The 26,393-nt window shown below is 45.8% G+C and overlaps 2 protein-coding genes across 7 annotated transcripts in view; one reads left to right on the top strand and one right to left on the bottom strand.

The window, feature by feature from the left end:
- The window catches only part of LOC125281949 (ral guanine nucleotide dissociation stimulator-like), a 476,760-nt gene that overhangs the window by 247,247 nt on the left and 203,120 nt on the right, over positions 1-26,393 (top strand). The gene's annotated exons all lie outside the window — the stretch shown is intronic.
- Positions 1-26,393, bottom strand: part of LOC125281971 (focal adhesion kinase 1-like) — a 73,689-nt gene that overhangs the window by 39,558 nt on the left and 7,738 nt on the right. For 2 of the 5 annotated variants that reach the window (XR_008959550.1, XR_008959549.1), the window contains exons 2-4: positions 17,710-17,839; positions 11,924-12,040; positions 8,715-8,812 (exon numbers count right to left, since the gene is read on the bottom strand). Coding sequence is in view for 1 of the 5 variants with exons in the window: in XM_057312929.1 (XP_057168912.1) it covers positions 8,804-8,812 (9 nt within the window). In the remaining 4 variants the exon portion in view is untranslated. Of the gene's footprint in view, positions 1-8,714; positions 8,813-11,923; positions 12,041-17,709; positions 24,897-26,393 lie in introns of those variants that run through there. The other 3 variants (XM_057312928.1, XR_008959551.1, XM_057312929.1) reach the window with 3 other exon arrangements.

The following is a 26,393-nucleotide window of genomic DNA, read 5'->3' on the forward strand; positions in this document are numbered from 1 at the left end:
CAATACACACTGAAAAAGCACTTGACAAAATGCAACACCCTCTCACGATTTAAAAACAAAAACAAAAACACAACACCTCTCAGAAAACCAGGAGTTAAAAGGAAAATTTTTACATTCAGCGGAGGACCTCTACCAAAACAAAGACAAAACGAGGACTAAACCCTACTCGACACTGAGAACTTGCTCCCTGAGGCCAGCACATGACAAGAACACTGTAATGAAGGTGCCGGTCAAGGCGAGAGGGCAAGACAGAGAAATAAAAGACATAAAGATTGGACAGAAAAGGTTATTTTCAGATTACACGAGCATAGATTTCTTTGGATTTTCTACTTGCTCCAGTAAACCACCAGAACCAATAAGTGAATTTATATTAAGGCCACGAGATAAACGAACAAGATGAACCACTGCCACACATAAGCCAAGCGCTGCCCCTTACAACAGCGTTGGAACAGCACGAAGCCCTCCAAACTGAGACGTACCGCACACAACTGAGGGAGCTCACAGACCTCGCTACCTGGACAGGTTGACCAGAAGTCACACTATTGTTCACAGGCCAGTTCGCCCAAATCGATGCACAGATGTGACAGGGCCCCAGGTGAAACAGAAGGGAACCCGAAGCCTGTCAGCTGCGGAAGCTGCTGTCACTGGCAAGGCACCGCCCCCTGACCAACGACTCCGCCGCAGACTGTGCGCAGAGGGCGACACGGACACACACTCCGGAGCGTCAGAGCACAGGAAAGAAGCCAACGGCACGCTGGTCTTCACGCTCAAAGGAAAAACTTACCACCACTGCTTGGTTTTCAACATCAAACTCCTATACAACATTTAGAATAGGACTCATTTTCTACAACTTTTCAGGAGAAAGGTATAGAAATGCCGACATGTATCATCTGAAGAAGGTAAAGAAGATAATGTAGACGGGCATATAAACCTCCGCTCGGGGAGCTACAGTCAATCACACTACCATTTATACAAATATTACTCAAAGGCAAAACAAAACCACTCAGTGATAATTGTTTCAAAATGGATTTTTCTCTTTAACTGAAAACAGATAAAGTTATGAAATACAGAAAACTGTTAAATTTACAATAAATTCCTAATAGTTTGAACAATTACAGATGAATTTGAAAGGAAAGATTTGTGAAATCTGCTTTAAAAACTCAGTGTCACTAACCATTCAGGCACTACAAAGAAGTTTTTTTAATTTTCACAAAAACCTCCATGACCCTTCTCATCTGCCTCTAGTGATGTGAACCTCTGTCTCTGCAAGCAGACAAGGTGACTAAATCCATCAATCTACTCATCGGCTCACTACAGGAGTCTAGTAGTGTGAGGCCCTGGGGGTGCAGCATTAATCTGGAATGAGCAGTTCCTTGCCTGGTGGGGGGCGGTGCATTTCACTGCAGGACAGCAAACAGCGCAAACAAGTAGACCCCAGAGTGTGCCGGCTGGTGAGAAGGGCGAGCAGGAGCGGGCGCCGGGACAGATGGGGACAGTGGTGCCGGGAGGAGGGTGATCGGGGGGACGACACACTCTACGGGTTCATATAATTACTGCTCAACCAGGAGACTGGGGGCGGGGGCCATGACAGACGGACGGAAGCCTGCGATAAAGCATCAGCTGGTGCACACATTTCCTGGCGCGCGCTACGTGAAACGAAAGGTCCTACGTGAAACGAAAAGCTCTAAAACTGCACATGAAAAGAACACGGGGAAACCAGCGGCTTCTTCTCCAAACACAATGAGGAAAGTGAAACAATCTGAGAGACAAATTATAATACCCACCATATTATTTCTGTGCATGAGGAAGTTGATGTTAATAATATCCAAACTAGGGCTGAAAGGGGGCTCACTGTACTCTCTCGGTTAAGACCTCAGAAGCAAAGGTGAGCCCTTCACGGAGAACACGCTGGCCAGGCTGTGCTCCCGTCTCTGTCCAAGCACTGCCCTACTGCGGTGCTCCACCCTGCACCATGTGTTCAGTCCCCTAGCCCAGCCCGCCTCTTTGCAGCACCAGAAAGGCCTACTTAACACGAACTCCCCTCTTCTGCACACCTACCACATGCTGGGGGCGCAAGCACATTCCACTGACGCTTACCAACAATTCGGATTGACAAGGAAAGGAGCACACACTAGGAATCTAAGCTAGAATGGCTTGGTGGTTTCCAGGGTGTCCCCAGGTACAGGGGAAAGGCACTGGTGACCAGGCAGCGGGGGACAGAGGTAGACAAGGTGTGCAAAGCCAAATGGTGGGTGAGCCTCCCAGGAAAAGAGAGAACAGTGTCAAGTGGGTGGACAGGGATAAGACAAAAAGGCTGGAACCACACCTGGGGAGCACAGATCTTTAGGGGCAGGGTAAAGGCTTACAAGAGCCCCGCCCTCACCCCTTAGAGACAGTGGGCGGAGGAGCAAGCCTTCCCTACTCACCTCTCTCCACGAACCTTAACGCAGCCTCCAACTATAATCAGCAGGAAAGCCCATGTTTGCCTAAACACTCCACACACAAGTTCATTTCCCAGTGCCTTTGCCCCCAGAATTCCTACAGTATGGAAGACTCTCCCCACCGTCTCCACCGGCATGAAACAGCACCTCCTTTAGAAAAATGCCCCAGATTTCAACAATTCGGGATTATTTTCACTCAACAATCACTGAGTGCTGATAACATGTCAGATCACATGGATTCAAAAAGCAGTAACGTTAGAACCTGGCCCACGAGAACTGACAACCAAGGAAGTGAGACAAGCAAATAAAGAAAGTTGAATGAGTTACCAGCTAAGCCTGTGTGTGCAGAGCTGATGCACAAAGATGCCAAAGCCCAGCCCTGTGGTCCAAATGAGAGAGAGGGAGACAGGCAGACACACACACACACACACAGCCATGCCCTAGGGCAGAACCCTCAAAGTTTCCCCTTTAAAAAGAATGAATGTTCCAAGCAGAAAAGGAGAAACAAAAGCATAACGGGGGGGGGGGGGTGGCATGAAGAGGCACCAGCCGGCAGTGCTGAAGCTGGAGCCCTTCAGAGCCGAGCTGAGGGCGAGGCCCGTGCAGAGGAGGCAGTGTCTCACAACATCGCTGGCATCAGGGCAAGCGGGGGACAGACTGGAGCTCAGCATTCATTCTCACTGAGGGGCTACTGTGTGCCAGGCACCACGAGCTGTTCCCTCATGCTGGGCACTCATAAAACTTCATCACTCTTCTGGAAAGCATTTAACACCTTTTACTGTAAACGTATAGATGTCCAGATTATTTACATAAATACAATTATAAAATAAATTCACACGCTCACATATAAATGTATTTTTAATCTGTCTTCCCCACAAGTCAATTAGCAACTTAAGCTGTCAGACCGGATGGCCACGATCCCAGAGGAGTGGCAGAGGCCCACGGAGATTAATTCCCAGGGAAGCGATCAGGCCCTGGGAGCCCAACCGAGGCCCATCTGTTGAGAGAGCTAGAATGCGGTGTGTGCTGCTATAGGAAGAGACTCAACCACCAATCTACAACTCGCACCACTGCACGATGACTGGCTAGGCCGCCTCAGTGACGGGATATCCATAAAGATTTTTCCATGAACAAATACATGGAATCAACAGTTTAAGATGATCTCTTGGATTTAAGTGTCATGATATATTCTATGCTCAGGTTTTAAGAAAATATTAAAATTTATGACGGGGGACCCTGGCTGGCTCAGTCAGTAGAGTGTACGACTCTTGACCTCGGGGTTGTAAGTTTGAGCCCCACATTGGGTGTACAGATTACTTAAAAAATAAAATCTTTCAAAAAATAAAAAATTTATGACAGATGTTTAACGATCTGAATTTCACATTTTCCATGGAAATCTATTTAAAGGTCTTAAAGGAAGAGTCAGTAACTAAGTTAACATGTACCACCTAGCGAGGCGCCACAATACAGGCTTTGTAGGTTAACAAAAAGTAACCGATCTCGTCCCGCTCTGCTTTCTCTCACCTTCTCCACCTGGAATGCCTTTCCCCAACTACCGCGAGCCCCACTCACCATGCCCGGACCTGCTCTCTCAGGAGGACACCGTCCCCCTCCCTCTGAGCTCCCCATCACTGTCTTCCCCATCAGGATTCTCTACCCGGTCTCGCCTGCTCCTGCAGGATCTGCCCTACGCACCTCAACCCTGCTACCATGGGAGAGTAACCTGTCCAGCATGCAAGAAAACAGATGTCCCTGGGGGTGAAGACAGAAGGAATACACATGAGCAGATGGCAAATTTTATTAAGAGGCCTTACTGTCAGGGAGAGTGAGAACTCTTAAGAATATCAAGCAAACAGAAAAAAAAAAAAGTGGCAACTGTTAAGCTCAAGAAAACAGGAAAACAAAAAGTTGAACTAAAAGGGAATATAATCATGCTACATTCACCAGCTCAATAGTGAGCAACATTAACAAAGTCAAAACATTTCGCCAAATTATGGTTCTAAACAAAAATTGTGCTACAACTATGTGGGGAAAGATGGGAGTTCAAAATGTAACTTTTTCTAAAAGTGACGCATCGATGGCCCTGCCTCTACATAGATATTGCTGGGAACCGTGGACAGAAATGCTACAAGAAACAGATAAGCAGGATTCCAGGCAGCTCTGGGAGGCGGATGGTGGAGGCAGGACAGGAGCCCGCTGGGTTCTGCATGAACCATTCAACACTGTTTTACTTTTGAACACATGCACGTACCACCCTCTGATAGAAGTGAAATTTCTAAGTAAGAAAAAGAAACAGAATCTCTAACAGAAGCACTTCCAGCAGGACATAAGTGTTTTCCTACAATTTTACAACCACGCTACCCCCTTTCCCCTTCAACAGTGTCTCTCCACCCTCAGGACACAGGGCAGCTGAGGACAGCGTGCATGGCCTGAGACCTGGCGTCAGCCTGCCGGCTCCGTACTCTTGAGAAAGCTACTGTAAGCTCTGAACCTGACCTTTCCCCGCCCGTGACATGAAAACACCACCACGGACCTCAGGGACCCGGCTGCGTTGCTCAGCACCCAGATGGTGAGTAAGTGTGAGGATGACCGTACACCCTGGACCTAAGTCACCCAGATGCAATCTGTCTCACTACCCTCTCCCCCTTCACACCACCGTCCAGGCGGGCTTTCATTCTGACCACGCCCCCACACTGCGCCGAGCACTTGCCAGAGTGTCCTCCAAGTCGCCAAACCCGAAGGCCAAACCTCAGTCCTCATCATGACCTTTCCTGACACTTCAGAGAGTTGATCACATCCTCCTCCTGGACACTTCTTCCCTTCTTCCCATGGTGCCAGTGCTTGTGGTCTTCTTCACACCTGCTCTGTGCCAAACACTGCTCATGTTCGTCCTTGAGCACTCGATGGCAGAGTGATCCGAGGCTCAGGCTTGCTTGTCTTCTCTGTGCTCACTCCCTCGGTGACCACAGACCGTCACTGCGTTTTCATGGCCACTTCCAGCTCAGACTTCTCTTCCAACCACCGAATGCCTATTTACAACTGCCTACATGACATCTCTACTTGGATCCCTAACAGAATCACAAACTTAAAACGCCTACAGTGAGCTCCCCATCTGCCCCTCTAAACCAAGTTCCACCCACAGCCTTCCCCCCATCTAGTTGCCCAGGCCAAGAGCCTTCTAGTCAACTCAACTCCTCCCCTTTGTCCTCACATGCCTTATCCAATCTGTCAGCAAATCCTACTGGTTCTACCTTTGAAATACATCCAAGGCCCAACTGCTTCTCACCACCTCCAGTTTTCCTGCTCCAATCCCAGCCTCCGCTGCCGCTCACCTGGTTCCCTGAACAGCGTGCCGACAATCTCCTGGTTGTCCTCTACTCTCCCCCACCCTCCAACCCCCACCACCAGTGTCTATTCCCAACACACTAGCCTTTCAAACCTCAGCCGAATCTCAGGGCTCAACACTGAGGGAGGGACAGCTGCCCTCCGGAGCCGACAGCCAGCACCGCCTTACCCTAGCGACTCTTTGTTTGGACAAACAGCCCCAGAACCTCACAGTTCAATCTATGTCGATTGTTCTCAGCTGCCCTGACGCTAAATAACCTATCTTTATTCACCAAATGGGGGGTTTCAGATGGGTCTCCGGGCAACCTTCTTTTCTGTCTACTGCCTCCCCACACCCCATTAACCCTGAAAATAATCTCCATACATATTTCAGCAATTCAACTCCTCCAAAACTTTGCTTTGCTTTCCTAGAATTCTGATTGTAAAACACCTCCATCCCAAGTTCTGCCTTAAGAATGCAACACCCCAAAACAAATCAAGAACCAAGAACCTGATCCATCCTGCAGGGGCTCAAGTGGACCAGGGCACTCAGGTACATCAAGGGCCCCGGATCTCAGAGGAACACCATTAAGTCGATGCTGTACAAAGCCAGGCTTACTCATGTGGCCTCACCAGTTGTCCAGAATTGGGGGAAACAATTATAGAAACACTGGTTATAAGGTATTTTTCCTGGGTTTACATATTTTCAAACGGGGGGGAGGGGAGGGGAGGGCCAAACTAGAAGCAGCAGATTATATCTCGGTGTTCAAAGTTCCAGTGAGCCAAGAACGGGCTCTCAGTTCCCTGTCAGGCCTTCGTTCCACTGCACATCCCATTAAGAAGAAAAATTTTGTGGGGCGCCTGGGTGGCACAGCGGTTGAGCGTCTGCCTTCGGCTCAGGGCGTGATCCCGGCATTATGGGATCGAGCCCCACATCAGGCTCCTCCGCTATGAGCCTGCTTCTTCCTCTCCCACTCCCCCTGCTTGTGTTCCCTCTCTCGCTGGCTGTCTCTATCTCTGTCGAATAAATAAATAAAAAATCTTTAAAAAAAAAAGAAGAAAAATTTTGTGTAACTTCTGCTAAATATGAAACTGTCTTGGGCTCTACCATGACGAACGATTTTTAATAGCTAATGCTGATGAAAAGTTATACTTGATATTCTCCCTCTTGTTTGGATCCACTAAGAAAAGAGAACTTATTTTGTGGCAAGCATTAAACACTACTTCATCCAGCATTTAGTGAAAACTACCCATGGGTCAAGCAGAAAACATGCAGAAACGAAATAACAAAATCTTTGCTCTTAAAGATGCAGAAACAGACTTGTACCCAATAAATATAGCCCACTGTTACAGGAAGAAACATTGAAATGTGCAGGGAGGGTGGGGAGGAGACAAGGGATGTAAACAGCTGGGCATGGCCTTCTCCAAAAGACAGCAGAGTCACACCTGGCACAGCACACAGAACAGGTGCCTCTCATAGCCAAGAAAGGGTAGAAGGAATCAGAAAAAAGGAGCAAGACTTCCAGGCCTTACTTGGAAACTGAAACTTTGTGACACAATTTCCCTTCCCTTCCCTAATACCTAATCCTGGCAGAAACAAAAGTGGGTTTGGGGGAGAAAGGAGAACAAAGGAGGAAAGTGAACTGACCCCCAGAAGGAAATGGAAAAACAATCCAGGGTCCTGCCCCTTGGACATCTAAGACAAAGACACTTGCCAAAGTCAAATTCAACGTAATTATAATGATTCTGAATTCTGAATCCATGAAGTCTAAGTTTATGGGGCTTTTACACCAAAGCAATGTATTGCTAAAATCTTACCAATGCTAATACCACAAGACAGATTGATGAATCTTCTATCAACGATCTGTCCTCGATTTACCACTAGGCCTACCAGAAAGAGCAGTCTTTGGAAATAAGACAAACTGGAATAGAATCTCAATTCTATAACCTCCCAACTGTGGAGTGCAGCACAAGTGCCAAGGTTACAAATTAACAAATCACAAATAACCCAATCTCTGGAGCTTAGTTTTCCTCTCATTAAAGTGGGGGAACTGCCACCGAATAGCAATTGCTAACATTTGTGAATGCTGAGCACATTTCACATTTCTTATGGCATCTTCACCACAACCCTGGGAGAGCGGTCCCATCACCAGCACCCTTTGTCAGAGGAAAGAGCTAGGTTTAAGTAGTCAGTGAAGAGGGGCGCCTGGGTGGCACAGCGGTTAAGCGTCTGCCTTCGGCTCAGGGCGTGATCCCGGCGTTATGGGATCGAGCCCCACGTCAGGCTCCTCCGCTATGAGCCTGCTTCTTCCTCTCCCAGTCCCCCTGCTTGTGTTCCCTCTCTCCCTGGCTGTCTCTATCTCTGTCAAATAAATAAATAAGATCTTAAAAAAAAAAAAAAAAAGTAGTCAATGAAGAGTTCGCATGGAGAGAAAGCTAGGTTTCGGTAGTTAGAGAAGAGTTAGTAAGTAAGCAGCCAAGCCAACATCTGAATCCAGAGCCCATAAGAATAAAACACGAGTAAAAAGCACAGGCTCCAAAGCCAGACTGAGTCTGAATCCCAGCTTTGCTTTTTACTAACTTAGTAACCTTTAACCTCTGTTTCAGTTATGCAAATGTGAAACGGGCAAAGTGTAGCCTCATTCAGGGGATTACTGCCAGAGACTCACCTAGGAGCTGGATGGCCCAGTGCTGACCCTGTTGGGCCACTCTTCTAGGGCACATGCTGCTACTGTCACAACTATCAGGGACAGGACTGTCATCCTGCCTGCCTCTCTCCACACATAAAAGGCACTAAACAACTGATATTTCTTCCCTCACCTACTCTGCAAAATCAACTAGCTTTTATTTGTTTCTAGTATATGTCAAAGAAACCTTAAGACAGATGAAAGAAAAATCAAAACAAAAGGAAAAACCAAAACACAAATGTAGCAAGAGAATTATACTCACAGTTCTGAAGGCCACGATACCTCTGTGAAGAAATCAAACGTGGGTTTAAAGGAAATGCTCCCGGTTTCTCTTTCCTCTTTCCATAGTCCTCAGAGAACCTGACAAGGAGAGACAACATGCGCATTAAAACCCCCTTCCTTTCACTTCTTGAAGCTCTACTGAACTCACCCCTCAGCCAGTTCCATCACCTCCCACACAAGCCTACTGGGCAACGCCTGGGATGAGGGGTGAGAAGAGGGCACCATGTCCCTGTCTTCAAACCTATTTCTACTTAAGAAACACACAGGAAGGAGTGCCTGGGTGGCTCAGTCGTTAAGCGTGTGCCTTCGGCTCAGGGCGTGATCCCAGAGTCCTGGGATCGAGCCCCACATCAGGCTCCTACGCTGGGAGCCTGCTTCTTCCTCTCCCACTCCCCCTGCCTGTGTCTCCTCTCTCACTGGTATCTCTCTCTGTCAAATAAATAAATAAAATCTTAAAAAAAAAAAAGAAAAGAAATACATGTCAAGCAACTGGAAACTATTCAAACATATCAAAAATCATAAATTAACAGGGTGTGGTTGGCTAATAAGTGCATGATACAATGACAGAGTATAGACATCTGTTCCACTGCCTTCCATCAAAACTATACTAAAGAGATATTTTTTAAAAATGTTCTAAACAGGGGCGCCTGGGTGGCTCAGTCTGTTAAGCATCTGCCTTCAGCTCAGGTCATGATCCCAGGGTCCAGGGATGGAGCCCCAGGTCAGGCTCCCTGCTCAACAGGGAGTCTGCTACTCCCTCTCCCTCTGCCCCTCCCCGTTTGTGCTCTCTGCTCTCTCTCCTGTGCAAACACTCACTCCCTCAAATAAGTAAATAAATAAAATCTTTTTAAAAAATGTTTGAAACAGCACAGGGAGAACTGAAAGGAGAAAAAAGCCAAGATTTTTGAAGTACTGAGGAAATCTTCTAACATGGAAGATTGAGACCCAAACAAAAAAGTAAAAAGAAGAAACCTGGAGGAGACAGAAACTATAACAGACTGAAGTAGAGTAAAGGAGGCAGCAGGCCCAAGAAAGCCAGGTCCTAATTCAGCAGTGGAACACACGGGAACCACTTCCACTTGCACAGCAGTGTCCTAGAAGACCAGAAGTGGCAGCAGCAGTGTAGACAGAACGGGGGTAAAAAAGGCATAGCCCCAAATACAGAGGAGCCGGGGAAGGCCATGGAAGCTGAAACCAGAACCTCAACCTCAAGCCAGGCACAACGTGATGCCCCCTCACTCTGAAAGAAGATGGGAGGGGGCATTCCCCGGAAAAGTAGAGGCGTCTATGGACTGAAGTCACCCTGCCCAGCTGCACTGAACAGAGCTGGACTTAATGACCGTATATACAGTGAACAGTGAATTCTCCAGCTCTCCTACAACAGACCACACACGCACACCGCTGGCTTCCAGATTCTGAAGTCAGAATTGTGCCGGAAAGAGACTGGAGAATATTTCTGGGGAATCTGATCAGCTCCAAAAGACAGATCTAAAGATACTAACCCTGGGGACCCCCAACACATGGCCCACCCAGAATACCCTGATGTAAAAGTCAAAGGGCCCCACCACGTCAGACAGGAGAAGGAAGGAAACCTAAAAGAAACAGAGACTATACAAACTATCAATAATATAGAGGTAAGACAACACTGCAATCAAGAAAGAAAAACAGGATGTTCTTCTAGAAAAATAGAAAAAGAGCCCTTGGAAATCTAAAGAACCTTTCTGAAATCAGAAATAATAAACTAAAGAAAAGGTTAAGTCAAACTGAAGTCATCTCCCTGAATAGAGAATAAAAAGACCCCCCCCCAAAAAAAGGCAGAAAAGGAGGAGCAAAGGAAGGAAGAAGAAGAAGAAGAAAAAGGTATTAAGATAATTACAACCTTTGCCCAGGACAGCCAAGTTCTGGATAATAAGACTTCCAGAAAAACAAAATAAGGAAAAGCAAGGGAGAAAACCTCAGCACAGTAATGCCAAAGAGTATTCCCAGAACTGAAAACTCCCAGGTACCAGAATGAAGGGACCCGCTGAATATGCAGCACAGTGGATGAAAACCGACCACACAAGGTACACCATCACGATATTTCAAAAGACTTGGACAAATTGTAAAACTCCTACAAGCTTCTAAAGATGGGAGGGGGGAAAAGTTACATACGAAGGAAAATGAGAATAGCTTCTGAATTCTAAAACAGTAACATGAAAACAAGAAGGCAATGGAGCAATCTTTGAATTTATGAACAAAAATGAATTCCAATACAGAACTCTGTACCCAGCGAAACCATCAATCAAGTTTCAATCATGCATGGTCCCAAAAGGTTTGCCTCCTAAGCATCCTATGTCAGAAAGCCCCTGGAGAAAGTCTTCCACCAAAACACGAGCATCAACAAAAAATGAGCAAGGCGTGAGCTTCCATTAGAAGGGATAAGGGAATCCCCAGGACGACGATGAAGGGAGATTCCAGAATGGTGGCTGTGCACCAGGAGAGAGGGAAACAAGTCCAAGCCGGAGCAGTGTTGCTCAAGAGGAGGGAATGCTGAAGGCTGTCTTCAACTTGTCCAAAAACACTGTACTATCTTTTTAAAGTAATTAACGCCACCAAAAGGAAGAAGTCAGTGAAGAAAGACAAAGACAAGAGTTGCCACAAACATAAAATCCAACTCTGGACAAAAGCCAAACGATGAGAACAAAGGAACATCCAGGGACAACACAATAAAAGACCGAAGGAGCAAGCAGCTCGGAAAAGAACAGAACAGAGATCTCCAGGAAACTGTCTCCCAGAAATCAAATGTGAAGAAGAGATGAGTCTGTATGACCATGAAGAAAAATTACTAAGAGGCTACTGGATGGTATGGGGAAAATAGGTCTGGGGTAGGGGGTAAATTACAATAGGTATAAAAAGGGTTAAGAATGTGGGGGACTGATGGGGCACCTGGGTGGCACAGTGGTTAAGTGTCTGCCTTCAGCTCAGGGCGTGATCCCGGCGTTATGGGATCGAGCCCCACATCAGGCTCCTCCGCTGGGAGCCTGCTTCTTCCTCTCCCACTCCCCCTGCTTGTGTTCCCTCTCTTGCTGGCTGTCTCTATCTCTGTCGAATAAATAAATAAAATCTTTAAAAAAGAAAAAAAAGTGGGGGACTGAAGAAAGATAAGTACCCATCATAATGCCCTGGGCGCACCTCTATCACAGGACTTACCCACTGTACCATCATCACTGACTGACTTCTCTGTCTCCCTCCCTCGGCTGCAAAGACCTTTTGGAGAGGATCATTTCTCATCCAGTTATCACCCTGCAGAGTCCAGTACAACGCCTGCTACAAGAGTATACACAAAAGTAAAGGGTTTTTGTATTTTTTTGCATTTATTAGGGTACTATCTACTACATATACCTGCTATCCTCCGGAGAACTAGAATTCAAAGACATATGGACCTTGCTTGCCTTTAAATTTAAAGAGTTTCAACTTTTTTTCACACCTGAGAAAACAAATATTTCTCCTATATCCTCACTCTCCCCAAAAGATGAAAAGTTCACCAGGGGCTTACAGAACTTTAATAGTCCGGCTATCACTAATGGATATGGAACCCAAGACCTGATGACACTTGGTTGACATTGTACGCATTGTGTAATATGAAAAGAGTGCCGGCTTGGGTATCAGGACACCTGGTTTCTAGTACTTTAGAATTACTCCTTTTGAAGAAGAGGAAATCCCAACTCCTTGATATGACCTGTCGGTCCCTGAATGATCAAGCCCAGTCTGACTGTCATGCTATCTCCCGTGAATCCTACAAAGCAGCAACATTAAGCCATTTTCGGTGTACAGAACAACCTGTGCCCTCCTCGACACCTCCTCCACCTGGACCTTCTTCCCCGGGATGACCTGGACACATGTGCGGTGGGAGCCGTGCCCTTCCCCCAGGTGAGACACCTCTCTCCTGTCCCCCTCAGCACGCCTTCACATGACACCATTATCTGTGGAGTCGCTGACAAATGCCATGCACGGCCCCAGGACACAAGGCAATAGACGAGAGAGACGCAGGACTCTCCGGTGGTGGAGCTTCCCGTGCAACAAACTAGAGCGGATGTTAAATCTGGCCTGTCAGTGTCTTCCTCCACCCAAGCAGCAAGATTCTGGGGACAACGACAGCCTAAGTTCCGCAGCCTCAGCACCGCCATCCCAGACAAATATTTAAAGCACTATTAAATAAAACCAAAGTGAAGGTCAAAAAGCCCCAGTGCCTGCAGCAGGTGAGTACCATTTGCTCTTTAAAAGCCCTCTTTTTCTACTGTCGTTGTTTGTTTGTTTGTTTATTGCCTCTTGTCTGTTAGGAGTATAAACCTGAAAATGTCATTCAGGGAAATCTTGCGAGTCCGCTGGAACTGGCTTTATTCTCCTTACTAACCGCAAACACAAGACAGCCCAGTTACTCCCCACGTCTGGTTTCTGTTCGCCACTCTATAACCAACAGCGTGCACTGGACCGAACACCTAAAACACACGATCAGAACACATGCACTTGATGCGTGAATGAACTAATGATGAATAAATGAGCGTATACACTGGCTTTGAGGGCCTTATAATTGCTCCTCACTTTAGTTTCTATTTTAAGGAGAATTCAAGCAGATAGCAACACCGCATTTATCAACACTGGACCTGCTGGATGTCTGCCATTGGAACTGCGGGCAGCTTAGGGCCACGTCCAGCATGGAACTACTAAAATACAAGCATAACAATTTGAACTAGTTCAACTAGGGCAGAAAACTAGGTATTTCCCCAATCCTATAATTAAAATGCTTAAATTCTTTTGCTCCAAAGAAAAATTAAACTTGGCTCATTATACAATGAAATAAATTGCCAGCTCCTTGAAGGTATTTGTAAGATGGACAATCTCTACGTTTCTGGCGTAAGTGGGGACATTTATACGTACACGGGGTCCTCAGGCTACTCTGAACTCTCTTCCCCCTAACATGCAAATGAGAATTTCCCACCAGTCACAACACACTCTGAATCTATGCTTCCTGAACAGGTAACATACTCCACACGATCACTTTGCTTCTAATGGTCTCGTTTCAGTGCACAGTCCAACCTGGACAGTCCCTGACACCCACCTCTCACTCACCCGGACAACAGTGACAACCTGCCATCTGCGGAGGGTGTGGTGTCATAGCAATCTCTCCCAAGTGCTTTACAAGCACCAGCTCTGGAATCCTCACAGCCCTAACTGATTACTACTCTTGTTCCATTTTGCATGTGAGAAAACAAAGTCCAAAAAAACTTAAGACATTTTCCAAGGTCACACAGCAGACAAGGGAGAGAGAGATCAGGCATTCAAACACCAGCTTACCTTAGAATCACGATGCTATTCTGGCTTCCCAAGTTACCCAGATCTTATTACTGTTAAAACAATGGACATGATTTGGGCTTTCCAAAGCAAACATGACAGAAAGATTCTTTCTGAAGCTGACTAACAGTCAACATGACACACTGCCATATTAGAAGATCTCTGGCTTGAATTAACCATGCAGGCTGAGCCCCTGGCAGGAAATGGTCCGCTTGATGCTAACTGCCAAATAAAGCCCAAAACCACTGTTTCTCAATGCACAACATTCTAACCATTTAAATTATCTGTGAAGGTCTCTAATGTCCAAAATATATAACCACTTCACACAGGTGTCCCTTCCTCTAAGCTCAGTGTACCAAAGGTTTCTGCACTCAGGCAAGCCGTAGTAACCTGTACTCTGAAGAACACAGGTCAGAAGAAACTTTCTGAAAAACCAAAAATGTATAAAGAACGCAAACATGATTATGAAAGTTATCTGGGCAAACAAAAGCTTCTTTACGCTTCAAAATAATTTTCTAGTCAAACACATTCTAATACTAGACAGTGGAGCAGCTCATAGGTCATAGGTCACTGCATCCCATTCATCTGTGTGCCAGCGCATGGAACAGGGTCTGCGGTCCAACCGGTAGTAAGCTACTGATGATGTGAATACATTAGGGAAATGAAGAGGCAATATTACTAATTGCTGAAAAACCGGTATTAGGAACAACAACAACAACAATAAATCGCCCGTTCTACATGCAGAGTACACGGTGAATACCAACTGCTTGCACTTCTTAGATACGCTGGTCAAACTCATCAGGGAATAAGATTAGCTTTTAAATCCCCACAACAGAAATAACTACATCACTGGGAACTGTATTTGCTGAACCTCAGGCTGATTCTTCCCTAACTAGCCATGTACTAAGAACTATGTTCTGTCACATTTGTCAAAGAGTTATGATAATCTCCACTTAACAGATAAGAAAACAGATTTAGAGCTTAAGGAACCTGGTCAACATGCAAGGAATAAGAATCGAATCTGAGGTTCAAAGCAAGACCTATCCAACACCCATCCTCTTAACCACCATTCCGTTCTACACTGTAAATAATATCCATAGAAAATTCCACTGCGCAAAGGCTCATTAAAAATACGAAAGAAACACTATTCTACTCAAATTAATTAATAGGCACAGTTAACATATTCAAGACAAGACAACGCTTCAATTGTACACAAATGAACGAATGGGCTACTAAGGTATACCTAAGGGTCATTCTGTCTACCTGAGAGAGGCACCAAAGGAAGGACCCATGAACCAAATGCATGCAGTACTTAGCAGGAAATCTCCTGCAAGGCCTGGGAGTGGTAAGTGATCAAGAGACACAGTCGTGCGGGCATCACTGGCCTCGGTGGAACTGGAGATCACTACCTGGACAAATGGAAGCAGTTTGCAAAGCGAAGGGTCCCAGATCTAGGTAAGGAAGACGAAGCACATTCCCTCCTGCCTCTCCTAGAAAGAGCAACTAGGAAGGCTGGAAAGAGTAACTGCAGAAGCTCTCTGACCACTCTGAAAAGTAAACTGGAGCAGGGGGATTAGGAAGCAAGACTGGATTTAAACCACGACCAAAATGAGCAGATTTCAATACAATGGAAAGTCTCCTTGCATGATATCCTAAATGGGGAGGGCACACCCCAAACTTATTCAGCATAGGAAGAACCAGAAAAGCGTCAATTCCCGTGGGAGGAGAAAATCAACACAAGCCAATATCAAGAAGGGAACAAATATGACAATCAGCCCAGAGGGACTTTAAAACAACTACTGTACAAATAATTCCACAAACAAGCATACACACAACATACTCGATATCGCAAATTCTTCTTTTCCTTTTCTCTCTTAAACCCACTGGCTCTGGCCCCCACCACTCCACGAACTTCTCCCTCTAAGACTACCAACGACCTCTGCACTGCTCAATCCAATCATTAGAGCCCAGGGCTCGTCCTTTCGACAACTGACAAGAGCTGATCTCCCACTCATGTTCTCGTGATTTTCTTCTTACCCCACCGATGGCTCCCTCCTTCCAGAGTCGCCCAGGGCTCTGTCCTTTCTCCTCTCAGCTATGCTTACCTCCCAGGCAAGCTCATTCAAATGCTGCTTCTATGCTAACAAAGCTAAAACTTGTCCCTCCGGCTCAGCCCAACTGCCTGGCCTTGCGCTGGACTGACCGCTGTTCACTCTGCACCGCAGCCCCACCGCGGCCTGCTCCTGCGCATCACCGAGACGGCAGAGCTACTTCTCCCAAAACCCCTTCCTGCTACAGCTCAGGGCGGCGGGCAGTGAACGCTAATAAGAGGCAACGTGGGCAAAATGAAGAGAAACATCATTCTCTTCAACTCTGCCAGCCCTCCCAGAGGTACGGATGGATTCTAATTCCCCGTACGACTAATTGTCGAGAATGGCCCGGGTTTTCCTGACCAAACCCTGGCAGGTATACTCTCTGCCGGGCCTGCTTGTAGGCCCCTTGGGGAAGTGGAGCATCACCGAAGAGAACTCAGTGAAACGTCCGACACCTCCAAGCCCAGGTGCTGACTGGCCCGCCCCCTCCACAAACCTTCCTACACACAGCCTTCTCCGTTCACGACAACGTCCGCCTTCCAGCTGCTGAGGCGAGAAACAACGGACGTCATCCCTGCCGCCTGTCTTCCTCCCACATTCCCCATCCGGTCTTGTCAGCAAGTAATGTTGGTTCTTCCCACAAAAGAGGCCCAGACGCTGTCCCCTCGCCATCATGCTCACCAACACCATCGTGACCGGAGCCACCATCCCTCACCGAAATGACTACAGCACTCCGGAACAGGCCTCCCCGCTCCCAGCCCTGCCACCCTAGCATACACGCTCACCACGGCAGACCGATTCCAAGCCTAGATCAGACGGCATCGCTTCTCTGCTCCAAACCCTAAATGGTCCCTCATCTTACATGGATGACAACAGAGAGTCAGTGAAGGAACGAGGCGAAGGACTGAGCCAACAGGTGTTCCCCACACTGCTAGGCTGTTTGTTCAAGGGGTCAATGGGACTGAAGAAGGGGCCTCTGAGGGCAGTCAGTGTGGAACTGCTGGTGAGAACACTTTTAAAGATATTAAGAAAACCCTGATTTAATACAACCTGGAGTAGAATCTGCTAAGACACATTATAACTGATGACAGTAAAAATATCTGCAGAGCAGAAAAAGGGTTAGCTGGAAAATTTACAATGATGAAAATATAAGTTGCTTAAAGCATTTAAACTATGGTTATTCAGTCTATCATTCATGAGCAGGAGCTTTCTGGAAAGTATTCGAACCCATCATGTGTTACTGAGCCAGTAGTACCAACGGCAACCTCATGAAATAGCCTGACTTGTCCTACCACACTGCAGTTCAATGGTTTGTGCAAGGCTCTGTTGTGACTTTTCAACCGCAGAGCCAAGACTGAAATCTACTTGAAAAAGACCCCCCCCTTTACTCATCACTATTACCAAACACTGAATTGCTTCGGAAATTAGCTTTTGCTCCTACATGTTAACATTTCTTCATGAGCTCAGCCTAAATTGACAAGGCACAGCAGCGCTCATATGAGGGACTTCGGGCAGTGAAGGCATTTCAGTGGCTGCAAGCATCTTACTCACAAGCAACGTCCGACGCGGCCACACGGCTCCCCCGCCGCCACAAGTTAGAGCAGCGCCTGCTGACTCACTCGGAGGAGCGTGCAACTCCTGACCTCAGGGTGGAGTTCACGCCCCACGCTGGGCATAGCGGCTAATTAAAAATGAAAAAAATTAAAAGTTAAAGAGAGAAGTGGATTTATGTCCCCACACAAACGTGTAGCAGATGTGTTTTGAGCTCAAACTACAGTTCCAGCGGCATTTCTCAAACCTCAATGCAAGTACAATGAAAATTCACGTATCTCAAACCCACTTCACCGAGCAACTGAGGCACTTCCATCAGACCATCCATCGGAGAGAGGAATCTGCGCTGTAATGACGTGCGGAAAGGCAAACATCAAAAAGAATCTAGTGGAATTCTATCGATGTCTGCCAAACGATGAATACACTAAACTGAAATGATATGCTCCCGAACTGGTATCAGTGTGCAAGAGCACCTACGAGTATGCAGACACTGTCAGAGATGACATCTGTAACCTTCCGTGACGATCAGCCCCGAGACTGAACATTTGTCATTGGTTGTGATGATACGGAACACTACCTGTGAGCTCCAATTACAAAACATGTTATCCAACCCTCCCCCGAAAAAAAATTCCATTCTTATTAGACCTGTATTAAAATATATATACATACTCAACTATTATTTGAAATTCTGTCAATAAAAATTTTATAGATATTAGTGTTCTCTCCTGTTATGTAAGTACTTACATAATATCCTTCATTTTGCCTCTTAGTCTGCAAAACCTAAAATATCTACCATCTGCCCCTTCACAAAGAAGCCTGCCGATCCGTTTCAGTCATCTTCCCCAGATCTTCTGACCATAGGTACAGCTAAGGCACATACCACATATCTTTAACTTCTCAGCTGTTTTTTTCTTTTTAACTTAAGTCTGTCATTTTACCTTTATTCCTTATAAATTTTACCTTGTTGATTTTAGCACTTCATTACAACCTGTCGAAGTATTTTCAAATCCTGATTCTAAAAATGAACGGTCTCCCAGCATTAACTCCTGTTCTTTACTCAAATTCTTGATGAAAACATTACGACAGGTGTCAAGTATGACACACTTCTGGAGACATCTTCACTTGGGTGCAGAAATTCTGGTATTTTAGTTTTGTGGCAAATTACACTACATGTGGTTGCAATGTATCTTCTACCTACAAGCAGTAATTTCTTTTCTTTTTTTTGGAAGATTTTATTTATTTATGTGACAGAGAGAACACAGCAGGCGAGTGGGAGAGGAAGAAGCAGGCTCCCAGCGGAGGAGCCCGATGTGGGACTCGATCCCGGAACGCCGGGATCACACCCTGAGCCGGAGGCAGATGCTTAAGGACTGCGCTACCCAGGCGCCCCAAAAGCAGTAATTTCTTGAACTCCCTAGTAATGACAGGAATAACAATTTACTTTCTAGGCTGTATGCAGGAAAGGATTAAGCTTGCCCCAGGGAAGATTTGGCCATTGCCCAGCTCCTGGGAAGTCACCTCTGAGCCTTTGGAATCCCCTGCCTGATAAGGCGGTCTTTGTTTAGCTGGGGGCCTTCGGCCACACCAGACAGTCCATGCTAACAATTTGATTTCTGGTGGAGCCTTGCGCCACACACGACACCAGTTTGATCTCCAGAGGGACTGGAGACTAAACTCAGCCATGTAGGCAGTGCCTATGGGACAACCCCCAATACATATCCTGGACACCAAGGCTCAGGTGAGCTTCCCTGGTTGGCAGCATCGGTGCTGGGAGAAGTCAGCACACCTGCACTGCGAGAGGACAACTAGAAGCTCATGCTTGGTCTTCCCTGGACTTCGCCCGGTGTGCCTTTCCTTCACTGACTTCTGTCCGCATCCTTGCCCTGTAATAAACCATAACCATGAGGATAATGGCTTCTCGCAGTTCTCTAAGTCCTTCTAGTGAACCACGGAACCTGCAGGTAGTCTTGGGGGCCTCCCAAACTCTAGGTCCTGATGATTTACAACGTCCTTACAGCAACACTACAGCAGTGTTCTTTCAGCACGAGGAGATGCTAGTTTAAAATGCAGGTGACAGGGGCGCCTGGGTGGCACAGCGGTTAAGCGTCTGCCTTCTGCTCAGGGCGTGATCCCAGCATTATGGGATCAAGCCCCACATCAGGCTCCTCTGCTGGGAGTCTGCTACTTCCTCTCCCACTCCCCCTGCTTGTGTTCCCTCTCTCGCTGGCTGTCTCTGTCTCTGTCGAATAAATAAATAAAATCTTTAAAAAACAAATAAACTAAACTAAAATAAAAAATAAATAAAATGCAGGTGACAGGCGTCCACATCAGCAATGATCATCCAACATCTCTGTGGGATAACACCAGGCATTTGCATTAAAAAAAATTTTTTTTTTGAGAAAGAAAAAGCCAGATCACGAGGCGGTGGGGCAGGAAAGGAGACTCCACACTGAGCACAGAGCCTGACACAGGGCTGGATCTTATGACCCTGAGATCATGACCTAAGCCCAAAACAAGAGTAGGACGCTTAACTGACTAAGGCACCAGGCCCCCCTGCCTGCATCTCTCATATACTCTCCTTGGTGATTCTTACATACACTACTTTCAGGACCACTGACGTACCCAAAAGCTTCCTGAGGCAGTGACCGTCTTTTTTTTTTTTTTAATTTACTTACTTACTTACTCACTTATATAATCTCTACACACAACGTGGGGCTCAAACTCACAACCCCAAGATTAAGAACCACATGCTCCACCCACTGGGCCAGCTAGGCACCCCAGGACTGTCTTCTTTTTAATGAATCCCCATCAGGACAAGATGCTCAAGAGTCAAGAGTGACTCAGGACAATGCTCTAAATCTGGTAGAGAAGTGAGAACAACTGGCATTATTAGTCTTCTAAAACTTAGACTATATACACGTGTGAGATTTGTTTTGTCATTCCTCAAATATCCAAGACAATGTAGAAATAAATGACTGAATGCAAACCACAAGTTACTTGGATACAGTGTGAACAACGGATTCAACAGTGTCCATTTCTCACCCATTTTTCAATTACATCCATTTTTTTCAATCTCCTGACAGTTAATAGGAAACCTGAGTTTTAGAAGCTGTCTTCATACCCTTCTCATCTACTAAAAAGATCACCCGTGAGCTAAAGGTCAAGACAGCTGAGAGAATCTTGAGAGTTCTCCTCTGTCAGTATCAAGGAGCCATTTACCCAAGGAGCCTTACCCTGTTATTTCTTCCTCTCTACAGTGGGAGCCCCGGACCAGCTGATCCCTAAATTTAGATCAACCTCTAAAACCCTAGACTACCTAAAACAATAAAAATAAAGGAGGCAAACACCCAGTGGAAAAGTTTAGAATTTCCAATGAAATAGTTGAAAGGGCAGACTCAAAGACGAAAATCAAACATCAACTCTTCACCAACCAAATCATCAACCGTCACCCGACAAAAATTAATTCATATGTAGACAACTTGCATTTAAACTAAGTTACTCCTGCTACCTCTTTTATCAAGTCAATTCCTTAGGACACAACTAATGTATTTTTCCCAAAGCAGAAAGCAAAGCTTTTTTTTGCCATGACACAGCCAAGGAGACGCCAAACTTTTTACCTACACTGGAATCACAATTATCCCCAGCCTGAAATCTTAAGGGTGATATTTTAAACAGCCTAGGGGTTTTCACTTCTAACGTCTACACCACCACTGAATTCCATCATTTCTTAGATCTTTGCCATTCATGACACTTGGCCCTTAATGGAGGTCACAGTCCTGTCAACAGGAAAAGGGAAACTTTCTCAGACATAAACCCATTTCCAAACGCTCCCCTCTAAGCCTCAACTTCTATAGGGCAGCCATATATCACCAAAAACAGCAAATCTCTGCACGGAGTGCTATAATCTAGAGTCTGTAATTCCTAAATTACATATAACGCTAATGTCAAACACGAACCAATCCAGTTTAGACTCCAGGACACCACATTCATCTGCCTGGTGCGAACATAAACCACCAGCTGCCCAGTTCCTCCTGCATCTGTTCACGGAAGAGCTAACTGTAACAGGACGAGTTAGGTACTGTCTTACAACTATTAACTATCAACGCACTTCTGAGCGGACAGAAAAACTACACTCCTTTTTGGAACTAACACAGCCAACTAAAAGTGACACTGGTCCATCTCTCAGAGCCATGGGACTGTTAAGATATTCCTAATAGTTTATAAACTTTAGCTTCATCTCATGTACAACAGCATGTTGAAACATCCATGCCAACGAGAGTCCCAAACTCTCCTGGCTGGCCTTCTATGTACAAAAACCGGGCCTTGTTTTGTCTCTCGGAGGCCAGGGGAGACATCTGCACTGCTGGCTGGTAGACCTCGGTTGGTACAGTTGGGCTCAGGTGACAGCTTCATGTGCCTGTGTTTTATGTAGCGGTCTGGGATGTATGACACTTACAGTAACAGTCCTGTGATTTGGATGCTTAGCTTTCCCTTACAGCCTCACACCCGGGCAGAGTGTCAGACATCCACAGTCCAATAACAAGGAGTGCCCCCGCCTTGGGCTGGGCTCACTTTTGATAATGGGATGAAAGCCCAAGCATCCTACCCCAGGAAAACAGCTCATGTGCATACACACAATTCTGCGTACCGTTTATGGGGTTCATGGACCTAGGAGACAGCATTTCCTCCTTAAGCAACAAACAGTCTGATCAGTAAGCACTTAAAAACAAAAAGATCTTCATGGACTTTTCACCAAGGGAGAAATCTGGGAGCCATCCTGGAATTGCTCTGGACACCCCCTCTCTCAGCCCTGGCTCTTCATTTCCCAGGTCAGAGCCTGGAGACTGGCTGAGAAACAGGCTTCAAATCACCCTCTCTCCAGTTCCTCAGTCACGCCCTTAATTAAGGCCTTCTTCACTTGTGTGTACAACGTAATTGTAGAATTAAAAGGACACAGGCTGTTAGATTGGACCATCTGAACTTTGCCCATCACTTTACTAGCTGGGCGACAGACACCGGGCAGCCATTCCCTTAATGACAAAGGCTTGGCTCCTCTCCCTTCTGAAGCGCATGACTGCAACAGCTCCTTGACCGACCCTTGTACTAGTTAACCACCCGCTTGTCATAGGAATCTGCTCCCGTCAGAATCAACCACACGCTGCTCTGATCTTGTCAATAGTATCAACCCTACCTCCTTCTCGACCCAACCCTTTCTGTACTCCTAAACACTAGTAAAAACATCCAGTCTCACAGACCCCAGCCTCTCCCGCCTCTGCACCGTTAGAGCGGGCATGTCCTCCACGAGGCCCTGCCTGCTTCCCACCTTCCACTCTCTTTCTACAGATCCCTGCAGACAGCCAGACCTGCAGAGGTCACGGCATCTGGTCCACAGCCAGTTTCTGTATGGTTCTGGGCTAATCAAGGTTTTTACCCTTTTAAAGGTTGTTTAAAAAAAAAAAAAGGCAGCTATGTGACAGGCCCTATGTGGCCTACAAAGCCTGAAATGTTTACTATCTGACCTTTAACAGAGAAAGTTTGCTGACCTCTGAGCGTGACCGTGACGGGGACATGCCCTCCAGGTCCTCAGAGCACTCTGCTCTGGCACTATCACTGTAGGCATCACACTGCACGCTGACTGCCTCACTCCCCTCCTGTCTGTGCCCCCGGGGGCTGACACTACACCAGGCACAAGACAGGTATTTAATACTGTTGACGCCTCAACAACTGGGTCCACGTATACACAGATTTTTTTTGATACATGCCGCATAGTAAATGTAGTTTCTCATAATTTTCTCAACATCCTCTTTTCTCTAACTTACCTTTTTATAATACAGTATATGATACACATACAAAATATGTGCTAACTGCCGATTCTCAACTATGGGGAAGGGTCCGGCGGCCCGCACTGTTCAGGGGTCAACTGTCCTGGCACTTTACATGTGTACACCATCCCACATAGTAACTGCACGCAGAGCTTCAAAGATCACAGATACTAGAGTTTATATAGACAGTATCAGAAGTCACGTGACTAAAGGCAACGCACCAGTATTTGTACCTCAACCTCCTGTTTCCTAGTTAAGATGCTCTTTCTACTAAAAAGACCTGCGTCTCTACACAAACTATGATACCTAGACATCTTTGATTACTAATACCTGAGACTTTAGCTAAGGGTAAAATTTAATTTTTGACTCGCTATTTAATTTTGATAATTTTTAAATTACTGCTACTTTTTGTAAATTAAAGAAAAAAGAAAGAAACAGACACCCTAAGGAAGCACTAGGCAGGTATTTGTAAATTAAATATCAGTACTTAGTGGTTTTCTACTCAGTGCACCACAGCCTCCCATGATCCCACCTATACCGGTCTGAGAACCCACACCACCTTAGAGACAGGCTCCATGATACGCCTGTCAAAGAGGCTCAATCCTCTGTCTAGCTGTTCCTGCTCTAGGCGGACTTTGGAAAAAGTCAAGAGTCCGGCCAGCACTGTGTAAGAGAACGCTCCATGACGATGAAAATGTCCCATCTCTGCACTGTCCGAGGTGGTAGCCACTAGCCACACCTGCATACTGAGCACCCAAACTGGGGCTAGTGTGACTGTCAAACAGAACTTTTCATTTTATTTAATTTTAATTTAAAGAGCCACACACAGCTAGCAACGACTACAGGAGACACAGATCCAAGTCTAGACTCCAAACACTGCAGTGAAATAAAACACACTTTTCCCTGTATCCTTAACTACAGGCTATGTTATCTGGCCCAATCATTCCCCTGAAAAAGACTAAAAAAGATGGACAGAATACTTTAAAATCTTAAAATCAACCAGAAACTGACAAGACAATAAGGAAAGAACAGGCCAAAATTAAAGTGAAATCAGGAACCCAAAGAGATGAACAAGCACAGAAACCACCTCTGCCCTGCAGTCATTTGCCAGTTCTGAAAATTTTCAACTTTCATTTTTACAACCATGCAGGGAAAGAGGAGTAAGAATCAAAAGCTGGGTCCCTTAGGGTGTTTAACCAAAAACACTACCTCCAGAAGCAGGGCCCTAAAGGCTACAGAGCTCAAGATAAAAGAAACCAGAGATGAGTCACCTCTCCAGTAAAATCACAGCACTGGGCGGTCCAAAATACCTCAAGCCTTAAACCTGCTTTAAACTGGTTGAAGCAAAAAAGAAAAAAAAAAAAAAAAAAGCTCTCAGAAGGAGCTATATCTTCATTCTATGCCTCAATAGACTCCTACAAATAATCAGAACTAAGTTAAGAATCCTACAAATAATATCCTACACCATAAATAAAAATGAATCACAGACCTAAATGTAAACCTGAAACTTTTCTAGAGGGGGATGGAGGGAAATAAAGGAGAAAACCTTTGTGACCTAGGATTAGGCAACAACTTCTTAACTACGACACTGAAAAACCACAGTCCAGGGGTACCTGGGAGACTCAGTCAGTTAAGTGTCTGCCTTGGGCTCAGGTCATGATCTCAGGGTGCTGGGATTGAGTCCCAAAGGCAGCAGGCTCCCTGCTCAGCGGGGAGTCCGCTGCTCCCTCTCCCTCGGCCCCTCCCCCATCCCGCTCTCTCTCTCCCTACCTCGAATAAATAAATAAAATCTTTAAAAGAGAGAGAGAGAATGCAAAAACAAACCATAGCATGAGAGAAAAGCACAGCACACATCTGACAAAGACTTGTATCCAGAATATATAAAGAACCCACCAATAAGAAAAAAAATTTAATAGGCAAAAGATTTGAACACCAAAAGATACACAGGTGGCAAAACCACAAAGAAAAACCATTACACACCTATCGGAATGGCTGAAAAGCTAAAAGACTAACCATACCAAATGTTGCCCCAACGATCCAGCGTGACTGGAACTCTCACACAAAGCTGGGAGGAATGTGAAATGGTTCAGCCATTCCAGGACAGAGTTTGACACTTTCTCAAAAAGCCAACATAGGCCTACCACAGGATCCAGCCATTACAGTGCTAGACCCAACCATTTCCAGGAAAAACAAAAGCCGATGGTCACATGAAGACTTGAGCAAAATTATTCAAAGGCTTTATTTGTAATAACTCAAACCAAGAAACGACTCTCCACACACTGATCACGTTCGACGTCATCCCAAGCAACAGCAGGAAGAAATTCCTTGCAAGTCAGCAAGGGATTCTAAAACAGATACAGATCTGCAAAGGGTCAAGGAGGGCCAAGGTATGCTTAAAAAGGAACCAAGTGGGAAGAGTTCCACAATAAGACCTGTTATAAAACTAAAATAATTGAAGCAACTTAAACTGGGCAGTACCAGTGGAATTCAAGAAAGTCCAAAACAGATGCACATACACACGGACCTTTCATTTCCAAGAAAAGGGGCACTGCAGAGCGCTGGGGGAAAGATGCTCTTTTCAATGAACGGTGTTCGGACAACTAGCCTGTCCACAGGTTAATGAAGCTGGATTCCTTCTTCAGATTATGCACCAAAACCAATTCTGAGAGAATTACAAAGTTAAAGGTTAAAAGCACAAGTATAAAAGCATTTAGAGAATAAATGAGGAACTAGTTCATGACCTCAGGGCAGGGAAAGACACAAAAAGCTTACAAAGGAAAAGACTGACAAATGGCACTAATTAAACTTAAGAACTTCTATTCATAAAAAAAAAAAAACACACAAAAACCACTGAGTCAGTGA

The sequence above is a fragment of the Ursus arctos genome, unplaced genomic scaffold (genome assembly GCF_023065955.2).
Source record: "Ursus arctos isolate Adak ecotype North America unplaced genomic scaffold, UrsArc2.0 scaffold_16, whole genome shotgun sequence".
NCBI classification, from domain to species: Eukaryota; Metazoa; Chordata; class Mammalia; order Carnivora; family Ursidae; genus Ursus; species Ursus arctos.